Raw genomic sequence first — 19,447 nt, forward strand, 5'->3', positions numbered from 1 at the left:
TGTCCTCATTACTTGCCTCTTCCAACAACTTTCCAGGACCATTTTTCTCTCCTGCTTAGGAGGCCTCAATCCAGCCACGCCACCGTCGTGAATGCTGCCCTAGCGTGTGTGCATTTCTACTTCTGGGAAAGTCATTCCTGCTCTCCTCACTTATTTTTAAAGACCCAGATTAGTTTTTCTCTTCAGTGGAACCTTCTCAATGATGCCAACCACATTGATGTCTTGCTTCTCTTAACTCCTATTGACTGAGAGTAGAAGATTTTTCCTTTAGAACTTAATTTCTTTTTAACTTCTCAGTGTATCATCCTGGTTTCTCCTGTCATTAATAGCTCAGGAATCATGACATTCAAGCCAATTTTGTCCATTTACCAAGTCCTTTGACCTTGAATAAGTCATTTCTGCTCTCTGCACCTCATTTTTAAGCCCCTGTAAGATAAAAAGATTGGATGATTTGACCTCTAAATGATCTCTAAAAGTTGACACAAGTATAAATTAATAAGATTAAATTTAGATTTGACTTCACTAGTTCCTGTATGTATTCTCATTCTACCTATATTTTGGAGAGGAAATAGGTAGGTAGGTAAATCTATCCAACTTTAATATTTTTTCTCAACTTGGTGAAATTTCAAACTGAAGCTACAAAAAGAAGAGGAAGTGATCAATTTCCAGTTTCAGACAAATTAGCTCACTTGAGATTACTTAAAGGATCACAATGGATTGCTGCAAGAAAATTGAAAGTCTACTCACTGATCCTCTCTTCCTCAGACCAGTTAATTGGCTTGGCCATGCCTCCTTGAGTACATTTTAAAGTTCATTTTCCCAAGAGTTCCTGGCGATTCTTCAGGGTCCCTTAGCAGAGCCCCAGTTAAAGAACCCTTCATCATGGTGTGGAGAGGCACCATGGTGCATAGAATCTGGCACCCAAGATGCCTAAATTCAAATCTCAACTCTGCCAAGTACTCTTTACAAGACCTCAGGCAAATCACTTCACCTTCCCCCCCCCCGCCCCCAGGCTCAGCGGCCGTGACTCATGGGCCCAGCTGCTCCGCGGCATGTGGGATCTTCCTGGACTGGGACACGAACCCGCGTCCCCTGCATCGGTAGGCGGACTCCCAACCACTGCGCCACCAGGGAAGCCCCACTTCACCTTTTAAAAGCCTGAACTTTCTCCTTGAAACCCAAGTAATAATATAAATCTCAGGGAATTATGAAAGTATTAAATTAGTTAATATGCATAAAGATTTTAGAATAGTGCCTAACATTTATAAGTTCTCCATAAATGCTAGTGGCTATTAGTTTTAGAGTTAATCTGACATAAATCCTAAGTGCGCCCTTTATTGAATGTGACTTTGTGGAAATAATGTAATCTCAATAACCTTGGTTTTTATTTTTCTTTGAAATAGGAATAACAATACCTAACTGTGGTTTGTGGTAAGATTAAATTAATTTATACATGTAAAGTATACGGTGCCTGGCTTAGAGTAAGTGAGCATGAAATGTTAGTTTATTCCTTTGGTATTCCTTTCCTATGGTGGGTATTCCTTACAATGTAAAGAAAGCGGTGATCCTGGGAATGGGGAGAGAAAGCCAGAGCATATTTTAATATAATAACCTGACTTGGGGCTAACAAATTATTGCAACAAAATGATAGAGCCTAAGCTGGAGTTGTTGCTTTTTTTAAATAATATGCAGCCAACTATTCTTTCCCAAAATGCCCCTAGAGAGACACTCTTCTCCAGGTGTTTCCCATTTCCCTAGATTTCCAGATGAAGAATGAAACTCTTCAATGGTGTTATTACCTTACAAAATCCTAGGGGGCTGCATGTGAAAGAGCCCATTGTATTCTTTGAGAGCTAGAAGATCCATAGCTGGAGCCAACAGAAAGTGTTCTGAAAACCGAGTACAAATGTAGCTAAGGTAGATAGGAAAGGGATGGGCCTCCAAGACTCTCAGCTGGTGGATCCTACACTAGGAATGCCATTGTCCTGAAGGGAAATACTGCCTGGAATTAACAAAATCATACCCATGGGGCTTTATGTGAATTTCAAGCAGGGCTGGGATTTCTTTCCTGGAAAATGGGATGTGGCAACTTTAAAATACTTGGCCTAACTCTATAATTCAAAAGATCAATTGACAAATATTTGCTGAAATCTGCTGAAATGCATAAAGGGAGAATAATAAATTTGGGTATCAAAGGGATATTTTAATTCTGGCTCTATTACTTTCTAGCTGTGTGACATTGACTAAATCACTTAACCTCTCTGTACCTTAAGTTTTTTTAACTATAATATGGTATTGGGTAGGATTTTAAAATACAGTTATAGTTTGACCTAATTAATTTCTATAACTTCTTTTGACTTCCTATAGCTGTATGTTGGCAGGAATTTCAGAGAATGGTTACTTAAAACATTTATTTTCCCATCAACTGCTGAGAACTGTTTCCCCTTCACTGGCTTGGTGATGCAACTGAAAACAACATGTTTAGATGGTTAGATGGTTGGGCCGATTGATATAAAGATATCTCCCATAAGCGTATTATCCAAAATGAAAAGAGCCAACTTGATGACCTAAAGTTGTATGTACCAGTTATTTTCCTGGTACCCAGAGGAGAAAAATAGCCCTGTGGGCTGGGGTGTTCAAAAAGTCTTTATGGAGAAAAGACTGCAACTAGACTTAGGGGCAGGAAGGAGTAGCAGGACCAGAGAAGAGCAAAGTCATTTCATCCATCTAGACCCAGCAGAGCCTCTAAAGAGTTGGCACTTCTATCATAATCCCACAACTACCATGTGCTGAGCAAGGGAATACCAGGGGCTGGGCTCAGCTCTCCACGGTCTGTTAACTCTCATGTCAACCATGACAAGGAAGCAGCTGCATTCCTATCTCGGATTTAGAAAACTGAGACTCAGAGATGGAGAGGTTTCCCCCAGTTCACATGACAGAATCAGGATTTAACCCAAGCCTGCCTACCCTGAAGCTTGTGTACGATACAATATTTCCCATAATGATGAAAGCTACCATCACTGACGGTTACTTCCTCCGTGAAGTCTCCTTCCTGTTACCACCACCCACCTTTCCCCAGGTGGAGCTGACGTTCCCTTCTTGTGCTCGCACTGTACCGTCAAAGATATCTACTCAAGTGCTAGAACATTTATGGGTCACATTCAATTTCATGCCTGCCTCCGCCATTAGCCTGTAAGTCCCCAAAGGATAGGTTTGGACGCTGTTTCCCATTTTATCATTCATGTATCATCTGTAGCTCATAGTAGCAGCTTAATAAATGTTAAAGAATAACTGAATGAAAGAATGAACGCTCCTCGCCTACCAAGCGCTGTGCCCACAGCTTTGGCAAGTTAACCTCTTTATGTTTCTGTTTCCTCACCTATAAAATGAAGATGACCGTAATCCCTGTCACATAGAGCTATGGGGATGAGTTAAGGAGCTAATATTGATGAGCACATAGTAAATGCTCAGTAAATGTTAACTATTATTATGACCACTCTAAGTTGCCAGAGTTCCCTTTAAATGGAGAACTTTTTTTTTTTTTTTTTTTTGGCGGTATGTGGGCCTCTCAGTGTTGTGGCCTCTCCCGTTGCGGAGCACAAGCTCTGGACGCACAGGCTCAACGGCCATGGCTCACGGGCCCAGCCGCTCTGCGGCATGTGGGATGTGGGATCTTCCCAGACCGGGGCACGAACCCGTGTCCCCTGCATCGGCAGGCGGACTCTCAACCACTGCGCCACCAGGGAAGCCCTAAATGGAGAACTTTAAATAAAGCATTGAAGGATCATAATCACAACTTCACAGAATAAGAACTGTTTTCAGAGTGGTTAAGTGTCTTGCAAAATAATCACAAAGCAAGAAAGTAGCAGAACCAGGAGATACCCCCTGGGGTCTAAGACATTACTCATAAGCCCTTATGTTTCATAGTGAGTTCCAGGGGCTAAAAATCGCTTCACATACAGAATCCCAGTTGATTCTTTTCACCACCACTCTTGGACTGGGGTTCTATGTCAAAACCACACTAAGCCAGTGTGGTTCTGACATAGCCCAGAATCCAGTGACCATTCCCACAAAGCTGCCTAGGCTGCTTGGTGTGGTTTGGAATAGACTACCCCTTGGGATCTTTCAGGACAGCAGGACTCATGCTTCCCTGATGGTAAGAATCACCTAGCTTCTAGTTTAAGAACACAAACTCCAGAATCCTCTGAATCAGACTCTCCACAAAAGATTGTTTTTAACAAGCCGAGTAATTTTTATCATTAGGGAAGTCTGTGAAACTTTGCTTTGAGACAGGCTAAAGCAAGAATTTAAGGACGATCGTAGCACTCACCTTCCAGGGGCCAGTTACTGAGCAGCAGTGTTCTTGCAAGGCACTGCTCTGCCCACCCCTCTACCCATGTTTGTAAATATAATGACTAAATCAATCTCCCTAATAATGCTCTCAATCATGTGTCAACGGGGACCAGAACAGGCCCAGTGTAGTGGCAAGTGGGCTGCGGTTTGGATGCCCCCGCTTGAAAAAAGCCATTGAATCATGGATATTCTGCCCCTGCACTTTTCTCCCGAGAAAAGCTGCCCATGGGCTTCCGCAGGGGCTTTTTTAAGGGGCTGTAGGCACCAGCCACCAAAATTGAATTTTTCCTAGCAGCCTGAGAGCGAGCGGGTTGAACTTGCTCCGCGAAGAGAGAGCAGTTGCTATGGCAAAAAGAGGACATTCGCAAGCTTACCAGGCTGCAAACTAGCGCGCAGACAGCTCTTCTCAGCACGGTGCTGCGTCGTCAGCGCGCGGAGCGCCGCTGTGCTCTCTAGGGCAAGTTTCCTGGGAGTGTCTCTTCTCGGCAGGGACACAGCAAACTCCCCGGTTCTCCAACAGATGTTTCCCTAGCAGCTCTGAAGTCCAAGTACTCGCTGGCTGCAGCGCAGAGTCCCAAGGCCGGCGCGCTGTGATTGAGGGACCCTACCAGGCAAATGCCAGCATCAGTATGAGAGCCTGGACTTCAGCCCAGGTCGGTCCTCACCCCGGGGGGCCGCTGCTTTGCCAGGTGCATCTTTGAGGAGCTGCTCACTTTCCCCCCTCGTGAGTCTTCGTTCCAAGCCAGATATTGCTCGGATTCTCTAATTAACTCCCTCCACTCCGAAGGGGTTCGGAGGCTGGGATGCTCTACCAGCTTGAAGGATGTTGACTCTCGAGTGGGAGTCGGAAGGACTGCAAACAGTGGGTATTGTTGTGATTATATGTGCATCTCTGAAGCTGCTTCATTTGCTGGGACTGATTGATTTTTCGGAAGGTAAAGTGGTCGCTCCCATCTGTGCCGTTGGTCAGGTCTGGTTCAGAAGTGGATACAGACGCTGCAGAAGTTGAGCAGGCTTAATACGCAAAGTAAAAGTTTTAAAATATGCATGCTTGACATGGAGCCGCCTAGCACTGGGCAGTTCATTTCTGTTTACCCAGATATTTGACATTGGAAAGGAAGGGGTATTGTGCCATTATCTTTCTATTTGAAACCTATTTGAGTTTGGGGTGATATTATGGGTTAAATATAGTTCCAAGGTGGGAAGTTAGGACTCTCTATTATGGGGTGATAATACAGGTTGCTGTTTTGGTTGTCAAGTTTCGTGTTGGCTACCACGCCGTAATGTCATTAGTAATTCCATCCTCTGGAGGAGTATCCAGATTTGTGAGGGAAATATGTGGCTGCCTCATTAGTTAGGAGGTATGGGGGTGGAGCTGGGTTATTGATTATGATATAAAATGGGTAAGCTTTTTTTTCTCTGGGTAAGCTTTTGATTTAAAATTGAGTTAATGCTTAGCAAAAATGTGCTGTGAACTCTTAATTTGCAAAAGTGTTCCATTTACATTTTCCAACGAAGCCACTTTGCTCATTTGTCTCTTGAGTGGGAACCCATATAAGCAAAGGACAGCATTGGTGCTACCAATAAATATTTTATCCATCTAATATAAGTTTTACTACCCAAATCAATTCTACTATACAACGATTGGGGAGTAAAAAAAGTTGATTAACTTCCATTTAATAGTTTTATATATATATATAGTTATATATATAGTTTTATATATACATATACAATCTTTCTACTGAAATAACATGCTTTGAATTATTTAAACCCTAATTATCTGATGTCAATTCTACATCCAAGCTCTTCTTTCTTCTCAAGTGAAAGAATGGAGTTCCTAAGGATATGATCTTTTACTGCCGAGTTATTTATGAATATTCACTTCTCATGTTGTGTGCAATGGGGGAAGATGAGGAACATATTTAAGCCTGCCCATGCTTCTAATCTTTCTGACCAAGTTAAGGAGCTAAGACCTGATAGCTAAGATGACATCATCCCAAACTATATCCATCCGGTACACAGGTTGTTTCTGTTAATACGTTAATAATGGTCAATGTATGTTATCTTCAGAAAGTCCTTTTTTCTACATGTGGGTTCATTAGGTTCTACTATTTAGACCTTGTAAGAACAGAAAAAGTTCCATGCAATTTTCGTATCTTCTTTTAAGTATTCTCAATCTGTGACAAATTCTGCTCAGGCACACGTAAGAATAATATTGTAATGGGATTAAATAAAACCTCAGAAAATAATTTCTGCTTTTTCTCATATTACACAGTAATTTTATTTAACCGTGGGAGTAATTTTATTTAACCTTACATTTTTTACTGGAAGGAAAACAATACAGAAACAAACTTTTCCAAGTGCTACACAACAATCTTGCATTATTTTGAGATTTCTGCCTCAGTGCACTCACTAGTGGTGACTTAACAAAATACAGATAAGATCATTTCAATTTCTATGATTGGAATAATTTGCTTCTGTTTCATTCCTTCTCCACATTAGTTTTTGTTCTCTGGATTCAGTTGAGCCATAGCCCACAATTTTAGTGCACTATACTCAAGATGGCTTGGTTTCAGAACTAGATGAAGCAGTCTCTAAGGAAAACCATCATGGAGATATTCGAGGAAGTCAACTTTCACAGCCCTATAAGATAGCGCACAGTTCTTTTATTGCCAGTGTTGGTAATGTAGACATTTAAAGTCAAAAGTCCCAAGTTTGCAAAAGCCCCCTGCAAATAACTCAGCTTTTATTCTTTAAGTGCTGTTTTATGTCACTTAAAGATTTTCTGACAGAACCTTCAAATTTGAGTTCCAGCAATACAAAAAGTAGAATTGTAAACCTGACTCCTGCAAATAGAATCACAGAATTTTGAGCTAGTCTGAAACATCTTTCTTGGGATAGGTATCCGTATTCATACCCAAATAATAATATCCATGTCCATATATGAATCTTTATTTCTAAACACACACAGATATAGAGATGATGTACCTACACATTTAAGATACTGTGTAAAATGTCCAATAAGCTGGGCAAACTTTGGATTCAATATGCAAGGCTTGGTTGTGCTAAAATAACAAAAATGCAGCTTATCACCATACATGAGGTATATTTCCTTGACAAGTAGAAAAAAAATGGGAAAAAAACCTTTTTTGTTCTGAAGTATATGTTAAAAAGTACTGGTCTAGTCCAACTGTCTCAGTTTACATAGAAGACCACTGCAACCCAGAGATGTTGACTGATTTATCAGAAGGCAACACTAACTGGGAGCAGAGACAGAACCGAATCCAAGGACTGCTGAATCCTATACAGTGCTTTTCCTACTACAACACACTTTTCACTTATTTCTCTTTCCTAATACTGGGAAAGAGAATTAACGAAAACATTGGTGGGAAATTTCCTGAATTCCTGAATCTTGTACTGAACTGTCCACTAACACCCTATGAGATATCTGAGGGAAATGCATTCATAGGAAATAAGATTACACAATGGCTACACAATTTCCCAACCCAAGTATAGGACCCAAGCATGGCATGGAAGTGAGCTAAACCAGACTACTGACTTTAAAGGCAGGATTAGAACAGAAGCAAGCCAAATGGTTTCCTGAGCCCCTTTCCCTCGAAGACCTGCCCTGAATTTTGACCATCTGTGACATATTCAATGTCCATGAATGGCTAGCCCAAGTAGAATCCAACGAGACCCAATGAAATCGTAAGAATTCTAGCCTAGGCCTCCTGTCTCTGTCTTCTCAGATTGGGGCACTCTCCAAGCAGAAACAGAACTTTTTGATCACCAGTCAGGTGGAGATAGAAGAAAAAAAAGCCTTTACAGAGCAAGCCACAAAATATTAGATTACCAAGTCCTTCATCCTTTCTACCTGCAAATGATAAAAAGGCCAAAAAGGGCTTTCCCAATGTAGATTGCCAAACATTTAACTGCGATTGTACCACTTAGAAAAAATAGCGCAGAAAATGGCCAGAGAATTAGCCACTCTTTTTGGTGGAGAAGTAAAGATGAGGCCCAGAGCAGAACTATGAGCTTCTTTTAGGAAACATCAAACTTTAAACTGTCCTCAGGGGGCAATGATTCTTCACTGGTACCATTGCGGAGTATTTTCTCTAGTGTGACTCCGTGGATTGATTAACTTAGAAAGTAGTTCTGAGCCTATATGAATGAGAGCTTCTGTATTAGTGTCAAGATAAAGCAGTGTTACTTTATTATTATCTACAATGGCTAGTGAGAATTAGCCATGAATAGGAAAAGGTAAAGAGAAACATTTCTGCTCCCACCTAAATTAGATTCTGATTTCAATAAAGCCCTACTTTAAAAAATAATTCTCTTTCAGTTAAAATTCAAGGTTTAGGGAGCAAAAGCAATTTGTAAAGAGGATTAAAATGACTAATGGGATTTTAATATAATGAGTTGAGGTTTTACATATATCCACTCATTAATAAAGGGAAGGAGGAGGAACACTCACAAGATTAATCTCATCATTTCACAGTGTTGCATGTAATATATAGCTTATTGGATTCTAAATGTGGGCAGGGCCTCTCTTAGGCATTGACTGAGTTGGTGGGAAGGGACAAGATGAACACTGAAGGAATGAACTCTCAGTAACCTTACATTCTAGAAAGGGAAACTAATTACCTAACAAGACAGGAGAAATAAGCTCTGGGCACAAACCCAAGAAATGGCCTGTAGAGGCACAAATGGAGTGGAACATTCTGGAAAGGGCTCAAGGGAAGGTTTCGTGGAGGAAAAAAACAGTTGTATAGGACTTAGAGTGTGAGAAGGAGTTCCCAGATGGGAGAATGGGGAAATAACATTCCAGGCTGAGCAAAGAGCTTGAATTGTGACCCTGAGCACTGACCGAGGGTAGCTTTCATGGAGAAGAGCAGCAGCTTGTAGCACGCGGGCATCAGAATGTTGAAATGAGACGTGTCTGAAGGCGTCCATTGGGGTGAATGCTGAGAGCACACATTCTCTCACTGGTGAAGAGCCATTTGGTCAAAGTCTTCAGCTTTGGGGAAATAATGAGCGATATGGCAGACCAGTGTTTCAGGTGCATCAGCCTGGGAGTAGGTGAAGGTGAGTTCAGAGGTAAGAGAGTGGAAGCAGAGGTACCAGTTATGCTTCTGGAACAATTTAGGTGGGAGACAACATGGGCAAAATTCCACAGATTGCCTTCCTCAATAAGATATTTAATGTGAAAGGTCAATTTCCAGTTTTTCCAGAAACTCATGTTTAGTATAATACTCTTGACCTGCACCTGTTCTGAAATGGCATAATTGTTTTTTATTTCAGGGCAATGTTGTTTGGCCTCAAATGTATTTCTTATGAGAAAAAAAAAAAGAAATCTGGGGCACACAGAGGTTGTAGTTACCAATATAGTAGCTTCATTTACGGTGGGAATTTAAAAATTTTGAAAGATACATCTGACATCTTGCAAGATCTTCACTTACTTTGAACATTTATTTTGGAAAATTTTACACACAAAACGTGTAGAGAATAGTATAATGAACTTTGATGTACCCATCATACAACTTCAATAATTGCCAATACTTTGTTATTTTTGCAGTGGCTTACATTTATTGTTTCTCATCTGTCTACAATATGCCAGGCACTCTGCTAGGCCCGGTATACAAAGATGAATTAAAAGTAGTTGCTACCCTCAAGGAACTCTCAGTTGTATAAGGGTATGTAGAGTATAAACAAAGAAAATGCAATACATTATGGTAGCTAAATCAGTACGAGTCCGAGATACAAAGAATGGAAAGTAATTAAGCCCAAGTGGAAGAGATAGAAGTGATCAGAGATGACTCCCCAGAGGACATGATTTCTAAACTGGGTTTTTAATGGATAAAGAGAAGTTTATCAAATTCATATGCCAGAAAGTTGCTTGCACAAGTTCTGCATGCAGGGTACTGGGTGAGGTAATACCAACATAGGAACATGGTATAAAATGTGGAATTCCTGGAACAAAACCAGAAAAAAATGTAAAGGGAAATAAACATAGTTTTAGTCCCTCCCCTTGATTATATAATTAACCTTGCTGTCCAGCACAATGCTTGATATGTAGAACATACTAAAAAAATGATGGCCTGAGTGTAATTTACTCCCATACAGTAATAGTGCCAGTGCACTCCTACTTGTGCTACATACTTGAGAGCCTCTAGTGCCTCCTTCAAGTTTCCAAAGTAACTTGGAAACTGTTGATTAGTTGATTACGATTTTTTTACTTTCTTTTCTTCTCTGCTAGAAAGATTTAACATCAATATTACCCTGCAAAGCAGAGATAAACCACACACCAAAAGCGTCTGAGGTAGCTGTCCGTTAGAACCTTATGGCCCTGGGAAATAATTTCAAATCAGACGTCCAGCAGAGAGCTGAAAAAGCCCAGCTTAGATGGACTTTGATTTGGCTGGGAAAGTAGCCCTTTCAATTCCATAACTGGGAAAAAACAACAACAACTTGGATTTCTAAGTGAAATTGAACAAATATCTACTAAGCACCTACTGTGTGAAGGGGAATAAAGGACATGGGGCATTTTACTGTTCTCAGGAAGTTTTCAAATTAAAGACCAAACAGCTCATGAATAACTAATCCAAGATGAAAAAGTGTCTGGTAGGGGGGAGCAAGGCCTTTAGAAAACACAGAGAGAAGAGCATCTCATCCAGTTGGAAAATTTCAGGGAAGGCTACACAAAGATGGTGGTATTTGAAATCTGATCAGTTGAGGGATCAAAAGACTTTGATAAGTAAAGACTGGAAGCTAAAAATAGGAATTTAAACTGTAATTTAAAGGGAAAAAAAGGCAGCTTCCTGAAGTCATTATTGTAATCAGGTTGGTTCTAAAAAGCCCATTAATCCACTTGAGATATAATTAATCCATGTAAATGTCTGCTCTGAACCTGGCAATGTGCTTGGTACTGATTGGTTTGGGGACTCTTATTGTTTTAGTTTTGCTTACTTTGGGAACCCATTTCCCACCCCAGCCTGGAGCAGAGAGGTGGAATCTTAGTGAGGAGGGATGAGGGTGGAGGAGTTGTACATTTCAATGACTTCCAGCCAAAAAGCACCAGGAACACACCTGTGGTCAAACAATTTGGCTTCGTTACTTTTCGCGGAAAAAGGAGAACACACACCATGGAGAACTGTGGGGCATCTCGGTAACAGAGTGTTAGAAAGGACTTCTGGATTTGAGCTTGTGTTAGAGGATTATGATTTAGGAAGCAGGGCTTTGTTCAGTGAAGTCAGTAATCCAGGGTAATTGGCTTAATAAATCTTATGTACAAGCTGTAATTGGCAAAAAGCAAGCTACATTAGCTAGAATGGTGGATACTTGGTTATTTTTGTGGTTTAAACGAAGTTCATGTTTGTCCTCTTCTCAGCCTTGATTACAGAGTGGTCTTGTTTTTTTCTTGATCCGTAGGTACAGAGTGGTCTTGTCTGATGTTAGTAGTCTGTGAAATTGTTTATATTCAACAAGAGAATGCCAAAGCCTACCTGATAAACCCGGGCAGCTCTCTCACGGTCTAAGGAGCTGCTTTCTCTCATACATGATAAGGGAGAGGGCAGAGTAAAGTGAGGGCAAGTGAAACTCTGAGTTTAAATCCTAATTCAGTAACTCTCAACCAATTACTTAACCTTCCTGAGTTCGAGTTCCTTCTGTAAAATGAGGCTAATAAGCCCAACCTTTCAGGATTGTTGTAGGGCATACAAACATATAAGTGAAATATCTAGCTCAGTGCTTGGGATACAAATAGAAGCCATTAAATGCCTTTCTTGTAATTATGAAAAGATAACACGTTCCTTGAGTTATACCAGCAGTTCTCAAACTTTACGTGTTATCAAAATCACCTAGACGGTGTGTTGGAATACAGGTTGCTATTCCTCACCCTAAGAGGTTCAGATTCAGTAGATCTAGGTTAGCATCTGAGAAGTTGCATTTCTAATGATTTCTCACTTTAGGCTGCTGCTGTTCCAGGGCACACACTTTGAGAACCACTGAGTTAGGCAATAAATCTGAAAGGCCAAACCCATGATGCTTGCAGTGATTTCTTCACTGAATTCTTGGGCACCTGTGAGCTTTATTCTAGAACAGTTGTCAGTCATCTTGTTATATGTTAAGTATTTTAAACTTTGTGGGTCATGAAGTCCGTTATAACTGCTGAACTTTGTTGTTGTAGCACGAAAGGTATAAAACTGAATGTGTGTGCCTGTCTTCCAATAACACTGGAATCTGAATTTCATACAATTTTCACATGTCACAGAATTTTATTTTTTAACCATTGTAAATGTAAAACAATACCGCTGAAAGGTCAAAAACAGGTAGCAGGCTGGACTTGACCTTTCACTGTAATTTGCCAACCCCTACACTAGAGCTGGCAATAAAGGAACCCGTTGAGAAGGGGTCTCAGGTTGGTAAGATGTCGCCTTTTGGAAACTTATCTAGGTTTTTTTGAGTCCTTAGTCTCATTGAGTGGATGGGGGTCTAGTCCTTCTTTTTGGGTTGATGCAATTATCTGCCAAATTAGCAAGTGTTTTGAATTAGGATGTATGTGTGCAGTGTTTTCCCTTTCCCTAATTTCACAATTTCTAGGCCAATTTAGAGGGTTGTTATGTAAATTAAGCCATCAACATGATTGTGTTACACAAGGAGTCAATGCTGGGGCTAGGCAATTAGGGTCCCCCCTTCTTACTGATTTTTGTTTAGGTTTCATTGCCTCTTGGACAAGGAAGACATTATGCTTTTTTCATTGAGTTTATAAACCCTTATCTTGTGGGTTTGTTAAAGACACATTTCAACTCTTCAAAGTAAACTGGTCGTCCAACTATTGTATTACATTGAGTCTTATGCGTCGAGGACAAATACATTGAATCAACCAAGGTTTTAAAAAGTAAAATCACCTTAAGTCTGAATTCTCTTGAAAATGAAAAATCTATAAATAGTGGTTAATTTCATGTTTTTTGAAGTGAGACTGACTTGAAGTCAGTTCATAGCTCTGCTTTTGACTGTCCACATGGTCTTGGACAAAGTTTATAACCACCCTGAACGTCGGTTGTCTCAAAAATGGGGAGAATAATAGTAGCTACCTCATAGGATTATTGTGAGAAGTAAATTAAATGATATTTCTTAAAATTATGTTTAGCACAGTGACTGGAACACAGAGCTCACCAAATACTTTGTATTACTTACAGAGTTAGTATCATTGCTGTCTTTGTTCTTAACTTCCATCATACCTATTACTAAACATGATCGTTCATTCAACCATCCATGAAATGAAGGTTTTTAAAAGTGATCTGTGTACCAGGCACTGTACTGGGAACTTAACGGTGCTAGTAATTGGGAACTTAAAGGCATAGTTTTAGCTAAGAGGGGTTTACACACAGACAAATTGGTTTAGTAAATTTTCCTGGTCTCACATCTTTGCAAGGCGTAGGGGGACATAAGAAGAGACTGACCAGTACTATTTAGAAGGTGGGGAACATCAGAAAGGACTCATAGAGGTGACCTTTGAGCTGAATCTGAGTGACACTTTAAGCACTCAGCATCACACATCCTTGGGAACTACAGACAGTTGATATAACCTAGTTTCACATTTTCAAGGACACTTTGTATTGATCCCAGTTTCTAAGTCTTCCCTCCCATTCTTCCCTTTTCTCCCACAATGCCTTCTCTTACCCAAATGCCACCCATATTTCCTCATTTCAGCCCAGATCAAAACCTACCCTCTCTCTAATACCACAGTTCCTCCTTAATCTGAATTCAGTCAGTCCTGATGTATGTCATACAAGGTATACTTGATAATAACAAACCTTCATGCACTGTTCCCCAAGTCATTTACTTTGTGTTCATTTATGTTCTCCTCAGCCAGAGAAGAGAACACTGTACCTCAGCACAGAGTGAATTTTCCCAGTATTTCCATAGGGTCCAGAGCAGTACAAAGTCTATCATGGAAGCACAACAAATATGTATCAGTGGGTTTCTCACTGCATCTTTGATAGCTTGTCCCTTTAAATCAATACACGTGTCTCATCTTAACACCATCCCCATCCCACTTTCTTCCAAACTGACTTCATATTCTCAAAAGGGAAATCTTTCCGGACATGCGACTGAGCTGATACTCAAGATTCTTCTTTTTCACTTATAAAATAAAATCTCCATGTCTTTGCATTAATACAAAGGTCACTATCAGACCAGTGCCTATCTGACTGATCTCATCTCTAGTCATTTCTCCTTTTTTTTCCCTCTTTCTTCCCAACTTTATGTTTCAGCAACACTAAACTTAAGTTCCCTGAGCATTTTGTGTGGTCTCCAGCTACCATACTTCTGCCTATACTGTTCTCTCTCCCAGAATGCCCTTCCCTCCTCATATTCCTGGAGACATCTTTTCAACCTTCAAATCATAGTTCATATTCTTCCTTCTCTGGGAAGCATTTCTTGACTTCCTGAAGCAGAAAACGATACTCTGGCCCTAAGGCCTCTGTGCCCCTTCCCCACCCTCCCCTGGGCCCATTTTATGTTCCAAGGCTATCAAACTCATTATTTCCCAAGCACCCCATGCTATTTCATGTGTCATGCCTTTCCCTCTATTATGACTGTCCCTCCTTCTAGAAGAAAATTCTCATTGCCCCTCACCTGATTAACTCCTTCTTATCCTTTAAGCTCAGCTCGGGCACCATCTGTTCCAGAAAGCCTCCCTTGAACCACCTAACTGGATGAAGTACCCATATCTGTTATCCCAAAGCACTCTGCCTTAGCGCTTCAAATTACATTAAACTTGATTTCTATGCCTTTCTCTTCCACTAAACTTCAAGCACCACATAGGCAGAGCACTTGTCTCTGTACCCTCAATGTCTATGGGATTGAGTAGATGGATGGAGTGACGATAGATAGGCAAGTTTATTCAGAGGTTCTGGTAATAAACCCAGAGTTCCTATTACAGTCTTGAATGAATATCATTTTTAAACATTTTGTTTAAGGCAGGCTTTCTCAACTTCAGCACTATCGACATTTTTGACTGGGTGATTTTTTGTTGAGCGTGCTGTCCTCTGCATGCTAGGGCTATCGGCAGCATCCCCGGCCTCTACCTACAAAATGTCAGCAGCACCTTTCCGCAGACTTTGACGACCAAAAGTGTCTCCAGGCACTGCTGAATCCCGCGAGGGGAAGAAGGGCAGGCAAAAGTACCTCTCACCGGGTTGAGAACCACTGGGTTGAGGTATGATCAAACATAATTTGTGTTTTTATACACACCTATAAAGTCTTTTTATATACATATATTTTTAAGTCACTAAACTGCATTTAAGTGTGAAAAGATTATAGCATTGGAAGTCAAACCTGAATGGTGAGAAAGGGAATGATTTTCCATTACAAAAGTAATAAACAATCATTGTAAGAAGTTTATACATATACAGAAAGAAAGAAATATGAATAAAATGCCTATAATCCCACCATTCAAAGAATAACCATTGGTAATATTTTGTTCCTTTAAACTTAATAATACTGTATGTAAAAAAGTTTATGTAGTTTAAATTCAACAGTGGAGCAGAAATCTTTTTATATTACATTATAGGTCCTTCATAAATATTTTAATGCCTACATTATATTCTATAAATGTGTACAATATAATTTACTTACCCTGATTTTAGGACATGTAAGTTATTTGCATTTTGTCCAGTATTTGAAAAATTCTTTAATAGAATCTTTGTGTGTGAAGTTGCTTACATATTTAGAATTATGTTCTTAGGATAGAGTCTTAGAAGAAAAATTAATGGAACAAGAGAACGGGCTGTTTCATGTATCCTAGCATATATTTAAGATCAAATTGCTTTTCAAAGTGGTGGCACAAATTTACTTGCCCGTCTGTAATGTAGGAGTGCCCAGGCTTTTGTGCTCACTGCACTGTCACCATCTGCTGTTGATCAGGGGACATTCTGAAGGTGGGCACTGAGGACCATGTTGGCAAACTCAATGTTAAGAAACTGTGTCTTAGGGCTGAATTGCTAATGCTTTTTAATCTAACATTAAGAATCATAATTATGTGCAGATATGAACTTCACGTTGTAGCTTGAAGACGCTCTTCTTGTTCTGCTTTCTTGTCAGTCAGGATGCACTTCCTTAATGAAATGATCTCCACTTCTTAACAATGATCATGCCCATCACAACCATCAAGAGTGGCATTTAGTAGGCATCAGATTATTTATTGAAAAAAAAAATGGCTTTTATTTTTCTAGATGAAGTAATACCTGGGCCTGTATGGATTTAGGAGGAAAATTGGAATACATAAAATTATTGCTATTATTAATAAATGTTTCCTGAGCCTTACTAATACATGCATTTTACTGAGATACATTTAAATAGCAGGGAGGGAGAGTAATGTCTCTTTTTAGAGGTATGCTTGTGTTCATCTCAAGTAAGAATGTGTGATATCTTGTTTATGTGACAAAGTCTGGAACTAAGAATCATAGATCTTTTGAGTAGGAAGATATGAAAGCCCATGCAGTCAGACTCCCTCCTATTACATGTAATGAGCTACACAGAGTTCCTTTGTGAATTAATGGTAGAACTTGGCTGTAGAGGCAGGGCAGCATTCACGTTAGGAGACACTGAGCCTTGAAAAAAGACAGACACTCGTCAAATCCCACCCCTGAAACATGCTGGCTGTTGGTCCTATGTAAATCACCAAACTCCTTGAACTTCAGTTTCCTCATCCATAAAATAGAGGTCATCAAAATGTCAGCTTCATAGATATTCAAAACCATAGAGTGATTTTGAATCATAGAATAATTTTGAGACAAGGCACACACCCTATTGTAACTCAAATTTTCTAATTATTGCTTCAGTCTCCCCTCTTCTTACAAAACTAGTTTAGGTAGAAAGGCTCCTAAACATTGTGAACAGAGCTGTCAAAAACGTAATTTTCTTTATGCTGATTCTGAGTACTTTGTGTTGCAACTTATACTATACTGGGTTCTGCCACGTATCAGATAGTTCACAGGTATTTTCAATAACCACTTTTATAGGTGAGGAAATTTGTTCAAAGGAGCTAAGAAACTTGTCTCATTTCTGAGAAACCAAACAGCAGAGTTGGAATCAACCACAGATTTCAGAAGCTAGAACTCATGTTTTTTCCACTCTAACCTTCTTCGTAAGTGCTAACTTTTTTGTTTTGTTTGTTTGCTTGTTTGTTTGTTTCTAAATCTCTACAAGTAAAGAAATACTCTAAGGATCCTAGATTAGTAAGATCAAGGTAGTATACTGGGGGCAAGTGCTTTCCCAGACATCCATTTGAATAGAATTAAGTACATGAGTGACTCTATATCTCAGTAAACTCATGGTTATTAATGACTTGGTCACAGAAACTCTCTCATGAATAAACAGGAGAATACTGAAGACCCAGCAGCAATGAGATATATTGATGATGTGATTCCAAATTTAAACAAATTACAGGGAAAAATGGATAATGATAAAATAATTAGAAGCCAGAAGCACCTGAACAAACACCCAACTCCTACGTCTGTCTGTCTTCCCTATATTCAGCAATTCCTAAATATCACTGGTGCCTTGAAGAAGAAATTAGCAGAAGCTTTTAAACATCACCTGAGTGAAAAGCAGAATTAACTCCTTCCTGTTATTGCAAATGTTCAAGGAGACACAGAGGGACTTAGCCAAATGCCTTCTTTCATGACAATAGAGGTTACATAGCTAAAATTCTTTTCAGAAAATATACCTCTGTTACAAATTTGCACATAAGCTGTAGGTCCCTAACAAGATTTTAGACTAAAAATATAATGCTCAAGATAGTAAGCCGGCTTCAGTATTCTTATATATCTCTTCTAGAATACAACAACAATAAAACTAACATATAGCTTAGCATTTTGTAGGTGTTTTCAAGGGAAATGCAAAATCAGCAAAGAAACCGTGTAGTTGCAAAATCTTTGTAAACTTCAGAGTTGACCTGCCTTGCTAATATATTTCAAATACACACATTTTACAACAGTAAGAACTATTCTTGCCAATGGCTATCTAAGGTGAGTCTAGAAATATTTCCATGAAGCACATCTCCTCACCCTACCACAGTCCAGAAGGACCTGAAATGTCTGTTCTTTAGGGAACAATTTAAATCCTAGAACAATTATTTAAGGAAAGTCTGTCAATTCCTTTAAATACATTTTCTCAGGCTGGGAAGGGAGGGAAATTTTTCAAGTGGACAAGGATTGCTTGAGATCTTACGCCGTGACGTCTACACCATGTCACCTCCTCTTAGAGAACCTCCAATCATTTCATTATAAATGGTGTCATTCGTGGTGTTTCCTTGCAGTGCTATGTTCTTCACTCTGGGATGTGGCTTATGTTTTACACAGTAAACACACAGGAAGTCTGCTTTAGTACATTATGGATTCTGAGGTACCAAGGTTATTGGTCTGAGGCCAATCCCAGATATAGGCAGGGATATAGGATAGGAATTGACTAACTGGCCATCCTTTCCTTGCTTTGCTTCTTTGTGTACCTCCTCCTAAATATGGATGAGTGCTGACTACATTCATAACTATGCTGGGAAAGAGTAGAGGCAAATCCCAAGTAGAGAGGTAAAACTTACTTAATAACATTCTTCTTTCCTTCTCTTTGATTATATAGGATTACTTAAAGTTGAAACAAAGTAAACAAATGAGAGATTTCTCTCTCCCCTGGAATCCATACGCTGCTAGAGAATATTTATGTAAAGTGCCTCCTAATTAAAATAATCTTCCCCAAACACTTTCTAACATAATGATACGTCTTACTCTGTAGATGAGAATTAAGAGTCTCATAATTGAGCTTTACCCTGTCTTATCACCGATTGCTCCACGTTAGCTCCATTTTTTCCTTCACATGCTAGAAAATTTGGTTAAAGACAGTCCAAAGACACTTTTTTACAGAGACCTTTAAAAGCCATATTTTTGCCATATTCTTACCAAAAACCATAACTGAGTAGTTGACATGCGTCCTTGTTCGCCTTGAAGAAACAGGACAATGCTTAGTCAGCTGCTTGCCAAAGGGCAGGAAATCATCTTGCCCGACTACTCCAGCATTCACGGTATGTTTGCTCCTG

General features: G+C 39.7%; 1 protein-coding gene across 4 annotated transcripts in view; it reads left to right on the forward strand.

Annotated features, from left to right (window-relative positions):
• Positions 1 to 19,447, forward strand: part of KCNIP4 (potassium voltage-gated channel interacting protein 4) — a 1,200,268-nt gene that overhangs the window by 961,600 nt on the left and 219,221 nt on the right. The window contains exon 1 of one of the 4 annotated variants that reach the window (XM_049708792.1): positions 4,797 to 5,288. The exons of the other annotated variants lie outside the window; for them this stretch is intronic. Coding sequence (XP_049564749.1) covers positions 5,177 to 5,288 — 112 coding nt within the window. The 5' untranslated portion in view covers positions 4,797 to 5,176. Of the gene's footprint in view, positions 1 to 4,796; positions 5,289 to 19,447 lie in introns of those variants that run through there. 4 annotated transcript variants of the gene reach the window in all.

This window comes from Orcinus orca, chromosome 4 (assembly GCF_937001465.1).
Source record: "Orcinus orca chromosome 4, mOrcOrc1.1, whole genome shotgun sequence".
NCBI lineage: Eukaryota > Metazoa > Chordata > Mammalia > Artiodactyla > Delphinidae > Orcinus > Orcinus orca.